General features: G+C 41.0%; 1 protein-coding gene across 1 annotated transcript in view; it reads right to left on the bottom strand.

The window, feature by feature from the left end:
* The window catches only part of csmd1a (CUB and Sushi multiple domains 1a), a 195,137-nt gene that overhangs the window by 63,173 nt on the left and 113,044 nt on the right, over positions 1–18,920 (bottom strand). Inside the window, exons 4-5 of the mRNA XM_036565503.1 lie at positions 14,543–14,737; positions 7,871–8,078 (exon numbers count right to left, since the gene is read on the bottom strand). Coding sequence (XP_036421396.1) covers positions 7,871–8,078; positions 14,543–14,737 — 403 coding nt within the window. The remainder of the gene's footprint in view (positions 1–7,870; positions 8,079–14,542; positions 14,738–18,920) is intronic.

The following is an 18,920-nucleotide window of genomic DNA, read 5'->3' as shown; positions in this document are numbered from 1 at the left end:
AGAGTAGCAGAAAGATCACCAAAATGACCATACATGGCAAACCTCCACCCAGCAAGAGGAAGCAGCGAGAAAATACAGGCTAAAGTAGCTTAAATAAGTGCCCTGAAGACTTAGCCAATGTATGTGTAATGGTTTAAGCAATGAAACACAGGTTTCCCTTGAGAGGCATAAAGAGCAGCTCAACTGCAAAAAAACTGCAAAATTAAACTGCATTTTTAGGCTTACAGAATCACAGAACTGATTGGGCAACAACCCTGATGTGAATCACTCTATCAACAACTTGCACTTCAGAGGAATATTAAAGGATTCATTCGAGCAGTAAAACAGTGACATTAGTCTATTCTCGTAAACAGTGAAGACAAGCATGCTGGATGCCAAACATACCACACTCAAACTGGTAGCAAGATGCTACCAAAGTGCCCCTCTGGATAACAAAATACCAACTTGCACATGTGCTGTCCTGCCAAACTACAGACACATTCTCTGTTTAAAAACTCACTCCAGGCAACCAACTTTAGCTTACATGTTTCTGGAGACAGTTTACAAAACGTACCAATTTCACAAGCAAACAAAATAAGACCCTTACTTACTCTCTTTAGCATCATTAAGGCATAGCTGTCCTGCTGAGCCGGCTGCACAGGCTGTGCTCAACACAAACTACTGTGCACAGCCATATTACTGCTACTCCCTGAGGCAGCAGGCTACTGTACATACTGATACAGCATACATACTGTAAATAACCTACAAGCAGGGCCTATTACTTATGTAATATCCATTTGCAGTTGTTATATTTGGGAGTATGGTTCTGGTCTGGGACCTCCCTGTCCTTCCATATGCACATATGGAAAGCCCAAGGCAGGGAGAGCAGCAGAAAGACCTATAAAACAACCATACCAGTCAAACCACAGGTTTGAGCTGTCAGCTAATTGAGATCAGCTGATAACAGTTGGCGATATGAAGCTGGGGCCTGAGCTGAACTAACACTCAATAAGTTAACACTGGATACCAATAGTATTAAATTCTACAGATAGTGATGTTCAGTCGTATACTCAGAATAGAAAAGGAAACATACACATAAGAATGTTTTTACATAAGAAAGGTTAATTAAGTTTTTTGTTAAATAAGTTAATTATAGTTATTTAAGCTCTTTGGCCTTATTTGTTCTAGCTGTCATACATTCCTGAAGGGAAATGTCCTGAAAATAAGTAGCCAAACAAGAAGAAATGGGGTGGAGGGTTCAAACCATAGTTTATTGATGGATAGAAAATGGTTCTGCAGAGCTGCTGAGTAAAAAAAGTATAGTGCTAGTTTTTGACATTATGTTGTAGACCTATGCTTTTATTTTTCCTTTTTTGTTTTTTGATGACAAATATAAAAGTAAGCCTTACTCAGAACCAAGATCCTCCCTGTAACAATCTTCAAGACACCAAAAAGTATTATTATTTGAATTTTTTTCCACATGGATCCATTCACCAAAACATGCTTTCTTTAAAACCCATCCCTCTCACAGGTGGAAGGTAACAGGTAATCAATAGACGCCGCTCACTGTATTTCAGTCAACTCCCAGCAGGTATGCTCGGAGTGGGAGAAAGAGAGCGAAATAGAGGAAACGGTAGCGAGAAAGACTGAGACAGATTATGTAGTTCTACATTTTTTTTCCCCCAAAGTAAACAATGTACTGAACTACTGGACTTAGAATAGAGGAGAGCAAACAGGATGAAAGGTCTTGTGGCTTTATGTGTTTACGTGTTCAATGCAGGGTCCAGGGACTCACAGCTGTTATCTTCTCTCTACCCCACTGCCTTAACAAGAGGTGAGGGGGTGGCTATCACGAGGATAGTTTGTCTTAGATCAGAAATAAAAGTTTAAGAAGAAACTAAAGGGTCTCTGAAGTTTATTCGATCAATTGCCAGCACTCCAGTCTCAGCGGACTTTGAAGAAGTCCAAAATGTCAGAATAATATCTGCAGCAGCAGTACTCTGTTGAAATTATGAGGCTTTGTTTAAAAAAAAGAAAGAAGAAGAAGCCTCGTCCACAGCTTCTCCTCAAAGAGATTCCATTTTTCTTGACGTTTAAAGACTCCTCACAGCGAATTTACTCTGCAAAATGAAGTCGCCATCAACTTACACATACAGGCATACAATTAGGGCCAATCATTTTTATAATTATGTCCTCTTTGCAAATATCTCCTCTGACAATATCCTTTGCTCAGAGATTTCAAAATGTGTCGGGGATTATTACTCCTACTTATTAACCCGAGAGAAAAAAGGAAAACAGCTTCTCTGTTCTTCTTTCTTCTCTGGCCTCATTCTGTGATCTCTCATTCAAATGTGGGTTCATGTAAAGCCTTCACACATGGCACCTCCGGCGCTCACCAGAACCCTAAACAGATTAACTGTTTGTAGGCCGTTTGTCCGTGATTCGCCATGCTTGAAATTACAATAAACTCTCTTTCTGTTGCTGGTGGTGAGGAAGCTGGTGACTTTCTAGAGCAGGCTGTACTGTGCATCCTCAGATGTTAATAGTATTACTGCCTGGGTGTTGCTACAGGCCAGGAAAGTAGCATTAAGAGTGGTGCTGCAGAGTGCCATTCTCTGGAGTGCCTCATGTCTGATTTAGCTGCAGCCCAGGCTGTTCGCTGGCTCCTGTGTGACGCATAATAAAACAACGTGTGCCAGTCAAGGCAGTTATTAAAGGCAAATGTGGATAAATGGAATTTATTCAGGAATACTTGCATATCGTCACTGTCATATCGAGATCTTGTAACTTTTTTCCTTTTTTTTTTCTATACAGATCTATTCTCTAACCAGTGCTTTCTCTAAAACCCATCTCTCTCACAGTCAGCTTCAGTCAGCTCCCAGCAGCTCCCCTTCACATTTCGTGAACATTTCATGATGAGTGGACCGATAGAAATGCTCCAAAATGACTTAAAATCGCTTTAAATTAAAAGGGAAATTCTACCAATTTTTCAAAATTTTGACATAATTCAGTCTTTATAGTGGTAGTGACAGGATCCAGAGGTCATGATGTTTGCAGTGCGAATATAGCCATTTGATGTACAATCCAAAACCAACAGCAAACTCACACGTCTTGTTATATGTGATGTTGATGATGGTAAAATAGTGGAATAGTGAAAAAGTCACTATTATTAGAAACGCCCTGCATGTACTTCTCCACCATGAATGGATTTTAAAAATATGTTTTAAGCCAAAACCTTCTCTAAAACAATGTCTCAAGCATCATGTAATGCTATCTTTTTTGTATAATAACTTCATGTGAAGCAGCCTTTGGAGGTATTAAAGAGGAATTTTTCCATGTTTCATTCAAACCCTCTGCATAATTCAATCATTCAGAAGTAAACAAAGTCATTCAGAATGTTTTTATGTGAAATTCAGGGGTTGCAATGTCTTCAACGCAAACACTGCCATTTTATTTACTATGTTAAATGACCAGTAATGTAAAAAAAGTGTTAAATCTGGAAAAAAAAAAAAAAAGTTTGGAGAGTATTTTTCCTCACATCATCATGCATGTATCTCTCCATGCTGCATGCATTAAAAATTATATGCTATAGGCCAAAACGTTATCTCAAAACTATTGTAAAGCAATGTCTCAAACATTAGGCAGTGTAATGTGTAATACTTTTCTGTGAGTAGCTTTTAGAAGCATTAAACTCTTTAGACGGTTCCTGTCATCACTGCAAACAATTTAATGTAACCATTTAATTACGATTAATTAAACCATTTAATCAATTAATTAAATGAGCAGAGTTCATCCCAACAACTGATTTTTCATCCAATATTTAATAATGCAGAATTTTTGAAAAATCGTTGGAATCCCCCTTTAATGTACATTAAAGAATATTTTTCCTTCCTTGTAAAGTTACTCATTCAGAGATATTTAGGTTTTCTTACAAGAGTCACAATATTGATTTTTATCAGCAGTCTGACTCCTGCTTCTCCCAGTGGATGTGGTCACCAGTCAACCTCTAGCATCATCGACTCATGAGGCGGTAGGAGCCCCTCCTTCATGTGCAGGTTACATAACCTCACCTAGCCCTCATCCCATAAACCTCCACCTACAAATCAAAAAGACTGTCAAGGCAGACAGTTCAGAGCCTGTTTATTAGAGCATGGAGGTAAACATCTGCATAACCAATGCTTTCTCTCCACTTCTCATCTCAAAGTTTGCTGACAATAGCTTGAAGAAATTGATTTCAGCGTGGTTGGTTCTGTTTCGAATGAAAACCTCAATGCTGTGCGCCCGAGCTGGAAAAAAGGGGAGGAAAAAAAGAAAAAAAAATGGCCACATTTCACCATCTCCATCCAGTCCATTTGGAGAGGGAAAAACCTCCACCGGCCCAGATTGTCCCGGCTGTGCCATAATTGGCCCTACATCATTGTAGCTGACACTCATTGTGCACCCTTCCCTTCTGCGTTTTGGTGCATATTCATAGGTTAATTGCCCATGAAGGTGTGAGTGCTGGTGTTGGGCAGTGCGCTCACATATATATATATATCCAGAGCACTGCAAGGTCGAACGACATAGCTCCCACCACTCCCTCTCTTTCCTCCTCCCCGTCTGCTGGCCTGCCTCTCTCTACTAATTGCCTGCTTAATTAAAGGCCCTACTGTGACCCCATGCTTGGTGGCACGTAGGGGACAGAAGGGCTAAGAGAACGGAAACATGGAGGGCAAAGGGGCTTATCGATCAATTCCAATAAAAGCACTTCCAATTCTCCACTGACCCCATGTGTGTGTGCATTTTAAGTTAGTGAATGGAAAGGTTCCATTTCTTTGGCTAAATGATAAAAGTGAGGGACACAGAGAGAGAAATAAAGAAAGAGAGAAAGGGAGAGAGAGATTGAAATGAAAATATGTGTTGTGTTAATCTGTGTTAATAATTTAAGAGAAATGTTTGAGTGGATGGCTCCTGAGTTTGGGTCGCAGCTCTTATCATTGTCACTGCTCTTATTCTCTTATTCTTTCTTTCAAATCTCTCTCTCTCTCTCTCTCTCTCTCTTTAAATGTTCACACAATGTAAAGGATAACAGGTACGGTTCTTCAATGGTCAGGGCCCCCCACAGGACCACCACAGAGCAGGTATTATTTGGGTGGTAGATCATTATCAGCACTTCAGTGACACTGACGTGATGGTGGCATGTTAGTGTGTGTTGCGCTGGTATGAGTGGAGTCATCCCCTACTCTTTCATCAGTCGTCACAGGACACTGCCCACAGGACGCCGTTGGCTGGATGTTTTTGGTTGGTGGACACTGAGGTGTTTAAAAACTCCAGCTGCTGATCCACTCGTGCCAGGGCAACACGCGCTAGCATACCACCACCACGTCAGTGTCACTGCAGTGCTGAGAAGGATCCACCACCCAAAAAAAACCTGCTCTGTAAGTGGTAAGTGGAGCTGATAAAATGGACAGTGAGTAGAGAAACAAGGAGGTGGTTTTAATGTTATGGCTGACTGGTGTATATATAGCTCATGCTAATGCTGGATAAGTGAATTTCAAAACAGTACTGCTTACCCATAGTGCCACATGGGACACTGGACAATGATACTAAAAAAAAGGGTCAAATTTCCATGTGAGGACAAGGAATGAGGCTTCCCAGTGCTAACAGCCATTGGAGAAATAAAATTAACATGACCGAAGCATCTGTTCATTCTTCTAATCCACTCTCCTTACGTGTGAACTTTACCACAATATATATGTAGAGGAAGATTCAATAATAAAGATCACAGGGGTACCACAGTGATACAGCAAAGGAGGAAAAATCTTAGTCACTGTACATTAGCATCCAGACATCAGCTTACTAAACCCCAGTCAGTAGTTCGGATATGTCACTGTGAACCTCTTATTTACTGGGACAAAATGGATGACTAACGTCAGAGTCCCCAGGCCACTCAGCGCACAGCTAATCACAGCCAAACCCTAAATGTACTTGAGCGAATGGAAGTGTGGCCTTGTGGAGTTTTTAGCATCCTAATGGGTGTGCAGCTGCTCAGAAGCTATGAATGCTTTGGGGAACAAGAGGGAGAGAGACACTGAACCATTTCAAGATTGAGCCATTTTCTAAAATGCCCCATTCTATGATTGAGGCAGAAGCGTTTTTCCTCTTTATGTCCCTGGCTAGATAGAGTGCAACACCAGCCGAGACACAGGATCACGCTGGGAAGTTGTGTAGCATGAATGACGGTTGAGAAGCTTCAGCTCCAGTCAGCTGGGAGCCCTCATCATGGTGCTTAGAGTTAGTCTAAAGGAGCTGGTCCAAACTTTACCTGAGTGACAGTGCTGGTCCAAAGCATTCACTCGTCTCTCTCACCCTCTCTCTCTCTCCGTCTGTCTCTCTCACTCGCTCATCACACAACTGCCCACTGAGACGCACTGCAATCTCAACTCATCTTCTAATCAGCCACTCTGCCTGACACTGTCCCCCTAATCAGTGAGTGTACTCACGTACCAATGTGTCTGTCACCTACAGCAGTGTGTAAAAGCCAGAGACCACCCTTCACCCCGCCAAAAAACGTATTTCTGCTTGATGTACTTTAGTGTTTGAAATACATATTGGAATGAAAATATATATTTAGAATGGTATCTCACATGTATTCATTTATTTTTTAATGTTGTTATTTAGTCAGAATGGTCATTAAGTACAATGTTTTCATTTTTCAGAAGAGATTTCTAAAATATTAGATATAAGATAATCCATTCGCATAAGAAAGGGGAAGGTCAAAGGTAAATAAGTGAAAAAAAAAACAGGATTGGATTTCAAAAGGTTATTAAAAGATATAGAAAAACTAGGACTCTTAAAAAACTATTTAAAAAGAGGACTTTTTTTTTAAACTGCAAACTTCTTAAAAAAGAGAAATTTAAGCGCCACTCTTGCTTCAGATCTGAAAAAATCCACAGGTGTTTCTGTTCACACTGCAAAAATTGGTATCACGTCAAGTGAAATGATCTTAAATAAATAAATATTAAATCTATACCCGTGCACTTGTTATAATATTATTTACCTTATTTCTAGACATCATTTACTTATTTTAGGTAATTTAATAAAGTAAAATTATCTCACTATACTGACAGATAATTTTGCTGGTTTTAAGCACGTTTCTTAAAACCAGCAAAACTATTTGCCAATACAGTGAGATAATTTTACTAAAAATGTGTAAAATTAGGAACATAACCCTAAATTAAGCTCATAACAACCTCAACAGGAGAAATATTAGATTTGTTGACTATATTTAAAATTGTATTTGAAAAGATACCATTTTTTGCAGTGCATCCGTCCACTGCGAGAAGACAATTCAAAGCTATGAGTCTGAAAGGAGGTGTAGCTGTCAAGAAGCCACTTCTGTGGAAAAAAAGGGAATAGATTGCTTGGATCATGAGAAGCAGAAAATGCAACCAACTTCCAAGACGGAACTTTGGGAAATGACTGCGGATTTCTTTAAAAAATGGACAGCAAGTCTTCTGACAAACTCTAAATACTGAAAGAAATAGTAATTAAATTTGTTTGAGGCTTTTGTGTAAGTAGAGTTTAAGTGTCCCACGCTTTTTTAACAATCAATAATGAATAACTTGTACTTAATGGCCGTTTTGACTGGAAATTAAACAGGAAATGAAGTATAGTCTTTGACTTTCGCCCAACGCTGTATATAACTGAGTGTATATGTGTGTGTGTGTGTGTATCTGTTTGTCACTGCCTGTGTGCTAAAGTTTATGTAGCATTATTGCTGTATAAGCTATTGTCAGTGCTAGTATATTCACCACCATGACAACACTGCAGGTATTTCACTGATGTGATAGATCTAAAAAAATGAAACGTAAAGCAAATCAAACACAGAGGCTTTCAGTTCCTGACTCACCACTGGGAGGAGCCGTCAGTGCCGCTGACCTCCAGGACATCGTAGTCCTCCTCCAGCTGGAAGTCAGTAAAGACCAGCGAAATAGTGTCACCTGGCTCAGCCAACACTGTCCATGTGCAGTCTGCATTGTTGTTGTACTCCTGGGGGTAGTTAGGGCTGGTGATGATGCCACTCTGACCCCGCAGCGTACCCCCACAGCCATCATCCGCTGCAGAAACAAAAATACACACAAACAAAAACACATCACCAGGCGGATTTCATTCATGAGCAGCTTTCACACAAACAGGCAACGTTTAACATCTGCGTGATCAGCCACGTACTGCCCTGTATGAAAGCGTGCCTTGTACCGCTGGATTGGTAAAGAAATGTAACACATGATGCTCGCGGGGGGCTCAGGGGAACGCTGCAGGGGTTGATGCAACCCTCTGCAACACAGGGTTAATTAAGTGAGATTAATTCAGATTTCTGTTCATTATTTGTCCTCACAATAAATGCGTCTCCCTCCTAAATATTGTTTTAAGGAGACAATTAAACGCCACAACTGATGCTTATGCACTGCTGTGGTAATTGAGCCCCTTGGCTCTCCCTCTGTTTCTCCAATGAATAAAATTTCTCTCTTTCTTTCTGTCTCTCGCTCTCTCTCGCTCTCTGTGTCTGACAGCTACTCTGTGAGTTGAGGAAAATGAGACCGACTGTTTGAGGGGGAAGGCAAAGCAGCAGCGTCCCCCACCCCCATCGCTCTCTGGAGAAAACGGAAGGGATCAAAACTTTCTGACAGGGAGAAAAGTTGAGCCCGGGCGTCTGACCTCCTTTTTCTAGAAGTACAATCCCCCACTCACCTACATACCCTGACAGTGTCTCCCCACCTGACACACAGAAGAAGCAAAACTCGGTCCAGACAGAAGCGGGCTCTATTTACAGACTGCGGTCCAGCTCAAGGGCTTCAGTTTCAAAGCCTGTGAGGAGGGTGGCTACCCTTCTAAAAATGTATAGAGCTGGTGTTGGTGGATGTGTAAGGCAGGGAACTATTTAGTAGGGCTGCTGCAATTAGGTAATACAGTCAAAGTGCCGAGGCCTTTTTTTGCTTAAAAATAAAAGTATATGCTTACAGCACTGGTTTGATATTCACAATAATTCCTACAGACTGCAGCAGACCACAGGACGTACAGGGTCTGATGTAGAGTCATGTTTTTGACATAACAGTGGAAATAGGAAGTGGCCAGGCTCCTCATAAACCGGCTCTATGGAACTTTGAAAGATAGTGGTGCTGTGACAGGGCAAAGTGGGAGGAAACTGCAGAAGGCATATTTGTTTCAATGAATAATTGTCAATAGTAAATCATTTATATAAATAATCATCAGTTGCAGCCCAATTATTCCAATGGAAATAGTTTTAGGAGAGGTTCAGTAATGTAATTATTACCAGAGCATCTCATGTCCAAATTAATCATTTCTTGTGTGTCTCTTTTTATGATTGCACAAGCTTTTACCAAATATGAATTAACAGGGAAAACATATGGGGGCTCCTGTGTGGAGTGACTGACCCCATCATCAGGAGATTGAGTTTGATCCCCCTGATGCCACAGACATCTGTGGCCAGGAGTCCAAGACAGCAAAATTGGCTTCACTCTCAGGGTGGATGGGGTGGCCCTCCATAACTCTGCTGAGTTGATGTCTGTTAGTTCACATAACAGAAATGGCAGTCAATGCAAAGTGTGTTGAGATGTCCAATGATGTGTTAGCAGCAGTTTGAAAACACGCGTTGGCTGACTCGGAACAAAACCTTTGCATAAGACTGTGCATTATATAGGCACATAAATGCTCATTGTCAAGCCAGACACCCCCTATAAATTCTTTACTAATACCCTTTTTGAAGATATCTTGGACAAACAGGTGCCTGGACACTTTTGGTCACACAGCACCTGGAAAACTTTCCCCGTCTGAATAATACTTTTGAGTGTCTAACTGAAGGTAGGTCAGTCCAGATGGGACGAGTGTTTGTGAAGGGTCAGACAAGCTGAAGGACGAAGCCGCACTGGCAGCCATGACACAGTATTTTTGCATTCTGTCTGCCGAGGGCAGCATGATCAGACACACGGACACCTACACACAGGGGAGGAAATATCCGGCTGTACATCAAATTCTGCTGCGTGACACGTAAAGACGTTCCTCCTTTTAAAAGCCTCAATTCTAGCAGGAAGGCTGCAGCACAGCATTCTGGGAGGATGCCAAGGCTATAAGTTACCTTCTAGGCATGTAAAGAAGTAAGAGCCTCACAATGATGAAATCTTCTCTTTCTCTCTCTCTCTCTCTCTCTCACTCTCTTAAGAGAGAGAGAGAGAGAGAGACCTATGTAGTTTTAATGAGTATGGGCTGGAGTAAGAAAAGGGAAGCTGAATGAGTCATTGCAAGCACTACTGACCACTTCAGGAAGACCGGTGCCAAAACAGAAAACGTGTTTGAGTCTCCTTTTGTGTGTGTGAGTGTATGTGAGCGTATGAAGTGTGTGTTCGCAGACAGGTGAGCTTTCTCTTTCGTCTCTGGAGCACTCCACATTCCTCTCCTGCTCGGTGGCGTGGGATTCATTAGGCATGGCTCCCTAATCACATGATTCCTTCTCAGACAGTGATGAGGGGAGCAGGGGCCCTGGGCCCTGTCAATCATCCACCAGACCTGTCAGTCTTCCTGCTCCCCTGAGACAGACATAGAGCATACGGGAGCTCCGTGAGGAGAGGGCTGGACAGGAAAGCGGCTTTAAAAGAGGGCCGGTCATCGTGCCCCACAGGCTCTTTTCACACATCAGGAGATTTTCACAGATGACAGGCTGCAGCTCGGTCTTTGGCAAGAGCTTGATCTAACTGATTTACCTTTGGCGAGGCTTGATTTGATCTAATTGGCGCAATACGTGGGTCTCCTTCCTGTGAATATGCATCATTTTAGGCAGTCATTAGACTTCATCAGACTTAAAAAGATAATTAGCTAGCCACAGTAAAAGTGGAAAATAACCGTTCACGGCCCGTACGTTAGACGATGCCTCAGTATGTATAATTAAACGACTGATTCCAGCCTTAAAGTGAATTAATTGCAAACAGTTTTATTAATTAGCTCTGCGATCTCCCACACCTCACCCCGAAAGTTCTAGACTTCTTTTGCTGCGACGCTCTCAATCTGTCTGCTAATGAAAGGCTTGTGAGGAGCAGAGATCTAATCCCTTACAAAAGACTGTCTGCTTGGGTTTCATGCCTCTCTACAGCACCTCCTCCGGCTCTACGGCTGCCATGGCAACGCAGCAGAGAGAGGTGCATGCCAGCACCCCTAGACCTGACGGCAGCGCTCAGATAGAGGGAGGGGGGAAAGAGAGAGAGGGAGAAATAGATAGAAAGAGAGAGAGAAAGAGAAAGAGAAAGAGAGAGAGAGAGAGAGAGAGAGAGAGAGAGAGAGAGAGAGAGAGAGAGTGAGAGAGAGAGAGAAGAAACAGATTTCCATGGAGAAGAGATCTGGTCTGCTCCTTGAAAGTTAATCTTTTTTTTTCTCCCTCTGGAAAGATCGCTCTGTCCGCTCTGCCACAGAGAAAGAGAGAGAGAGAGAGAGAGAGAGAGAGAGAGAGAGAGAGAGAGAGGCTGGCAGGCCGGCGGCTGCTGTGACATTTAGAATGCAGAACGGTGAACATGTTCCCGCCGAGTGAGCGGAGAGACCTGACGGAGAGACAGAGAAAGGCCGGATGCCGGAGACACTCAAGGCGGAGGAAACCGTACACTGTGGTCAAAATAGTCTGCTAATCACTATTGGTTCTTGTATGGCATCTCTCCAAAGAAGCCTTTTTGGCTCCCATAAGAGTATAGGTAGCAGAATTCATGATTAACCCCGTTCTGCAGACCCCTAGTGGCCTATTCCACTTCTATTCTCTCTGTGTGTGAAATGTTGTTACTCAATGTTGAGCTGCTAAGGAGCAATGAGTTAAGGGGTGAGAGCCCTGCTGTAAAAACAATTCTGTGCTGTAAAAATCTCTCCACAAAAACAGCCATGCTGAGATAAAAGGAACAGCACAACTGCAGCTTTCTTCACAATTTGTCCAACTGCAATATTAAAACAAGCATATCAACACAATAAAAACACTTTCATAATTGTCGATGTGCTTGCTCACCTATGAAATGCATATCGCAAAAACTGCAGAACTTTCAAAACAGGTGGAAATTGCATTTTATGGCTACTCTGAAAAAGGGTTAAAGTAAACGATTTTGTACACAAACACTACATAGTTTTACTCACCACTTTGCAATAAAACAGGCAACAGAAGTCTGACGCACACAACGAAAAACATTTTTGGTATTCCTATTGGGCTGAACTGTTGGATCATAAGAGCGCACTGGACATTCTCCACTCTTTTCAGCCACCACTGCAAAATGGCACAAAATAGTGCACTACGTCATGCATAGGGCACAGTTTCATGTACATATTGAGCCATGTTAGTGTTTACTAATATATACAAATGCAGAGGATGAAGCTTCTCAAAGATCCATGTGTTTACACTCAGCACAGCAAACAGCAGATCGGGCACGGCAAGCGGATAATTATGACGGGTGTTGTGCTGTGTTTAAAAGAGTAGGCCTGGAAGACTGGTGCTAATGAGGAGAGGAAAAGCCCAGATACGGCTGGTATTTTGTGGTTGTGCTCAATGGGATATTCTTGTAGCAAAACAGTCGAGCCTCCTGCCACCTTCTGGCCGACTAGACTCAGTGACTGAGCAGAATTAGTCTGCTGACCAACCGCAACAAAGGAAGCAGGAAGAGAAAGTGTGTGAGGGAGAGAGCGAGAGGAATGTGAAAAATATCCCCCAAATTTAGAAGCAAGTGTTTTGCAGCAGGAATGTGTAAGGAGCTGGTAATTGGAGTGACATTAACAATATACTCATGCATTATGAAAAGGCACTCAGACGCATATGCCAGCTTTTATATAGAACCATGAGACTCCAATTAGCTGTGGTGGAAATTGCTGGTTTGTAAAAAAACACTGGAATGTAATTCGTCATGCAAGAATGGCGTTTTTATGCCTTTCACATGTGCGAATGCTTCCCGGGTTAAGTTGAAGGGAGGGCGTACAGTGCAGGCGGGGTGAGAAAGAGTCTATACGCAGCACAGAGCCAGTGAAAAAAAGTCATGAAGCAGAAAGCTGATGGGACGAAATCCAGGGAAATGGGAGGTATGAAGGGTGGCGTGGGAGTGAGCAAAGAAAAACGAAGGCGGCGTAAGAAAGGCGGCCTGACTGCAGCAGGGCCGGCCGAAGGGCTCGCAGGATTGGTGGGGAGGGGGTCCCTTTCTGGCTCTGCATGGCTGAGCATGTGGGACTGGACGTGGGCTTCCTGACTCCCACAGCCTGGGCACAGATGGCTCCGCTTCTTACTGGCCTGTTTAGAGAACATGAGCATAGTACCACAAGCAGCTTGCGTTATACATGCCATTCACACGCGGGGTCTGACCCACGGAACAGCCTTCACACTGATATAAAGTACATGTCATGCAGGAATGCACTCAAATATAATTGGAATGCATCATAATATAATGTTAACACATCACCATATAAAGGGAATACATTACAAGATAATGTGAAAATGAAGAATGAGGCAGGTTCCTGGCTCCCTCCAAAGTCAACGATGGGATAAATTTGGTCAGTGACAATAATGGAAAAATCCCATTTCTGTTTGCCTCACAGTTACATTATGGACAAAATCTGTAATTCATCCAATTAATTTGTGAAATTTCAATATGATACAGAATCTGTATGCAGTTGTCCGGAAATGTTTGAACACCTCATGCCTCTGGGCAAATTACACGTGTTGTTGATTTTCTAAGCGAAAATAAGTTAACATCTTCTACAGGTGACAACCTTAAATATGGCATATTTCTGGAAGTTTTGCTGCACAATTTCTTTGCTGAGTTTTACATACTGGGAAAAAAGTGTGTGTGGGTGTGTTTGTGTGTGTGTGTAAAAACACTTAAAAGAAATAAAAGAAAAATAAAAGGCTGCAAGACATATATATGTAAAAATGGAGTAGTCTGAAATCAATAAAGTGAATGGTGTGATGTTACTGACAACCTTCAAGTATTTCCCTTTTGTGAAAATATAGAACTGCAAGAAAAGATCAACAACACTTCAGTGTGCAGTAAACTGTTCTAATAACTGTGTGGAATAACATTATTCGTACATACCTGTATGGTCAGCGTCTGTTTGAATGGATATATAGAACGCACAGAAAAGATATATCGAATGCATAGAATGTGTCTGTGTGGCCACCTACACTGGCACATTCAATGAAACGTCCTCATAGTTACTCTCTAAGTGTTAAACACGTTTCTATCACACAGTGATGAAAGCTAAGCAGTACACATTCAGACATGTGCGGGAGGTAAGAAAGGGCACCGTGCGCTCTCTCCCCCTACAGCTAAGCGCTCCACGTGATGGCACTGACAAAGCATCCATCCGTGCCGCTACACCTTGGCAGGTGTCAACACCGTGGGGGTCTCTGCTCACTCTAAAGCAGGACAAATGGCACCGCGTAGACTCTTGCTACAAACCGCCAGGGTGCGCGTCATCTCTGATAAAGACACTTCCTAACCTCCCCTTGCGTCTCTGGAGGAGCTCGGTGCCCCTCCGCGCCCCCTGCTGGTGGACTCACCTCGGCAGTAGGGCAAGGGAAAGTCCCATGCAGCCGTGCCGGATGAGGTGGCCAGGCAGGACAGCACGGTGTGACCCTCCAGCACATAGCCTTGACTGCAGCTGTAGCGGATCTTGTCTCCGATGTTGAAGGTGGAGCCCTGTTGGAGGCCATTGAGCAGCTGTCCGGGGTTACCACAGGTGTAGCTGGGAAGGGCTATCAGACAAAGACAGGGAAAACAGAAAGAGAGAGAGAGATTGAGAGAGGTTAGAAACACACCCACATCAAGTAGCTCTTGAAAAAAGATATTTGATCTTAGAACTACGGTCACAAACACTCCACCTAGAGATCTGCTTCCATCTGGATATCTCTAACACAAAAACTTAAAACGGAATTTCACCAATTTTTGGTTAAAACCTCTGCATAATTCAGTCGCTGAGATGTAAACAGTCATTCAGAGTAGTCTGAAGTGAAATCCTTCATTGTAGAGAAACTTACTGATTCAAATTTCTTTTTAATGACGGGGATAAAAACCAAAAGCTGTGATGTCTACAGTGCTTATACAGTCTTTTTCATTATCCAAAACAATCAGTGAAGAATTTTTAATATTCATAATGATAAAAAAAGAGAGAGAGAGATTTACTTGGGTATTATTTTGCCCTAAAATGCCTTACATGTATCTCTCTACCATGACTTTATGTAAAAAAAAAAATAAATAAATAAATAAATAAATTGCCAACCCGTCATACATCAATGTATCAGGCATTAGGCAATGTATTCATCACCATTTAGTGTAATAACCTTCTGTGAGGGAGCTTTTAGAGGTATTAAAATGCCTGACTCCTTTCACCACCGCTGTGAACTATTGTAAGTCAGTAAGTTTCATTTCATTTCAAACCACTCTGAATGACTCTGTTTACATTTTAACAATTTAATTATAAAGAGCATTTGAAAGAATCGGTGGAACTCCCCTTTAATTTGTGCTAAAACCAGATTCCTCAGATTTTGAGGATTGCTCACTTCATTCACATATGGAAAAAAAAAAAGAATTCTATAAATATGATCGCTAAATAAGTTCAATCATATAAAATCATATTTCACACAACAACCTTGAAATGCTTGATTTATATGAAATCAACCACTGATATTCTGGTTCATCAGAATTCCACACGATCTTCTATGAACCTTCATGTAGCTTTCTTTTGGACATCACTCGTACAATTTACACTCTCATTAAGGACCTTCAATTTGGAACTGACTACCTCACCATCTTAAAATCTGTCACAGTCTTATCATCTTAAAAAAACTCAAAGATCTCCTTTCACACTGTCAAACTCATGACTATAACATCTAACACTGTTTTATTTGTGTTATCATGATCTATCTGTTTAAGGCTTTGTAACTCAAAAACTTTAAACGCACAAAGAGATACACATATCAGAGCTCTCAACAGGACTCACTCTCTTTAGACAAAGTGAGAAGCATCAGCCAGTAATCCAGCTCCAAAAACAACCCAAAATCTGCTCAATATCCTGGTAAGATTTCTCTGTTTTGACTCTATGTAAACGTTACATACTGCCTGTGTTTTGGTCCAGTATGCTCTCCTGATCCTCTCTTTAGTGCATGTAGTGAGTGATCAGAGCTCTACAATCTTCACAGCATAACAAAAATGATTTTTTACATAAAAAAGTACTTATCTTGCCCTGAACAAAATATTCCAAGGACTGCTTGCTGGATATCAAAGTTTGAGCACTCAGCATGAATCCAACAGGGCAGAAAATCAATAAAAAATGTCTGACTAATGCTAATCATTTATTTTTATTCAATTATAAATAACAAAATAAACCACAATCAAAATTGTTGTATTTTTACTTCACAAACACTCCAATATAACCATTTCTGAAACTGTATTTGGGCTATAACAACTATGCATGCATGTACACTTCAGATCATGTTCAAGCTTTCTTGGAAGTGGCTGCGTCGTACACAGTAGTGGGTGTACACAGAGATGTTAGCAAAGCTGTTTAGGAATCTTAAAGGGTCCATATACCTTTTTCTTTCTTCTTTCTCCAGAGGTTTACTTAGAAAGTTTCATACTAAACTTTCATACTAATGTATGTACCAATACTTTTTACTTCATCATTTTTCAATCTCTTGTATCACTTGTGTCTCTTTATATCTACTGTGCCTTTAAGGTTGATGTATGTAAATCACGTCTGTTCTGATTGGCTGTCCTGTATTGTGCCTCATTTAAAATTGGACTGCAATATTTCTTAGAACCAGGGTCAATGGGCAGGCCATGTCAATGTACTCAGACGTTTACCCAAGTAATTCTGGACTGTTTCTTTTGGTTCATTCATCATGAAATTATGTCAAAAAATGAAAAACTGAGATTTTTGCTCCAACAGCAGCGATATGTATCTCCATATAAATGTGTTGATTTATGTGACCTTACAAAGATACTGAATATAAAACAGGATTCTTTTGCGGCTAAGTTTCCACATATGGACAGTACGAACTGTGAAGTGAAAAGTTTTGAAACTTGCATGTTGTTTCCATATTACATCAAACTCTTTTCAATTTTCCATGGCATGAGCCCTTTAAAATTCTGCCTGATGATAGTGTTTGGGAAAACCACATTGTATGTCCAAAAGTTTGTAGACGCCTGCTCATCCAAAGTTTTTTTGCAATCAAAATTATTAATAGAGAGTCTGTCCATTTGCTCCAGTGATAGCCTCTACTCCTTTGAGAAGGCTTTACATTACATGATGGAATATTGCTGTAAAGATTGCATTCAGCCCCAAGAAATGTCACCTACTAATGCTGGATGATTAGTTCTGGATAACAGATGCCACTTCAACTCATCTCAGTGGCACTGGATGGAGCTCTATCACTCCAGAGACTGCGGTTCCACTGCTCCACATAACCCTCATAATTTAGAAAATTAAGCACTGCATATTTTTAATCTGACTCAGAAGACAACTGGATTAGGTGTAATGCATAACAACTAGTTAAACCCTGTATCTTACAATATCCATGCTACAGCATGTGTATCCTCAATGCTAAAAGTCACGACATGCAACATATCTCTCCTGCTAAGCTGACTCATCTAGCACTGATAATAAAATACAGCAAGACTTTGTATCTATTTCCAGTAAAACCCAGTGAGTCAGTGATTAGAAGGGTCAGTGAACAGAGAAAACTCATACAAGTGAATACCACTCAGTACAACAATTATTAAGAACAGAACACAAACAATATCGATCTGTATGCTTCTCTGAAATGGCCGGAATTAAAGTGCTCATATCCTACATTTTGCTTGCTATTTATTTATTTATTTTGCCTGTTGTCCACTTATCTCATTTTTACATTATCACTGTCCAACCTCTATGCATCCCTTAAACAGGCAGTTTGTTTTGTAGCTTTTGTGATTTTAGGACTGATTAGTGTAAATCACCTCTGTTCTGATTGGCTGCCATGTATCGTGCCACATTCAAAAATCAGTCCAGGCTGAAACAATTACCTGTGGAACTGTGCTATCATAGAAAAAAACATTTTTTTCCTTCTCTGTTTCTCGCAGAAGCATGTCAAATTTGTGACTTTGCATCTCAAAATAATTACTTATTTCTTTAAATATTGACCTAATGTCAAAAATAATTATATATCAGATTTTGAGATATTATGTTAAAATAAAGCATTATTAAATTTGAAGAAAGTATACAGTCATTTTCAAATAATAAGTCATTCTTACAAGAGACTAAATCATTATGTTGACATAGTAAGTAGGTCGACATTTTGAGAAAGCAAGTCAGTATTCCGACATAGTAAGTAAATATTTTGAGAAAATAAGCCATTATTCCAATAAGTACCATAAACCTCTACCAGGCGGGAATGGGCTTCCATACTTATCACTTCAGCATGGTACGATGAACAGACTGATTAATGTAAATGTTTTGGTCGATGATGTCACAAAAACAGTGAATTTAAAACAGACAAGCCCTGGGCCCGCCAGCAGGCTCAAAGTTTTATTAGTTTGCACTGAAGTCCCTGTAGTTAATATAAAATAAGCCTTAATATGTAATAAGCCTGGAATGTTAAGGGGTTAAGTTTTTCTATGGTCCATATAGACCAGGGAAGTGACCAGTATGCCTCAAAATGTTAACAATGCTTACACACTACTTTTTACAATGCTTACACAAACTTTTTTATTTAAAAAAGTGAGGAAATTTTCATGACACGGACGCTTCAAAGGTAAATCTTTTCACATTCCCATGAACCTTTCCTCTTACTGTACTTTCATCCTTTGGTTCCTCCACATTTTTCCACTTTTGGATTTCTCTGTCAGGTGAAATCCACAGAGGAAGCATTAAAACTAGAAATATCCTCTCTGGGTGCAGAG

Source organism: Colossoma macropomum, unplaced genomic scaffold (assembly GCF_904425465.1).
Source record: "Colossoma macropomum unplaced genomic scaffold, Colossoma_macropomum, whole genome shotgun sequence".
Classification (NCBI taxonomy): Eukaryota; Metazoa; Chordata; class Actinopteri; order Characiformes; family Serrasalmidae; genus Colossoma; species Colossoma macropomum.
Note: the sequence above shows the minus strand (reverse complement) of the source record. Positions and strands in the feature narration are given on the sequence as shown.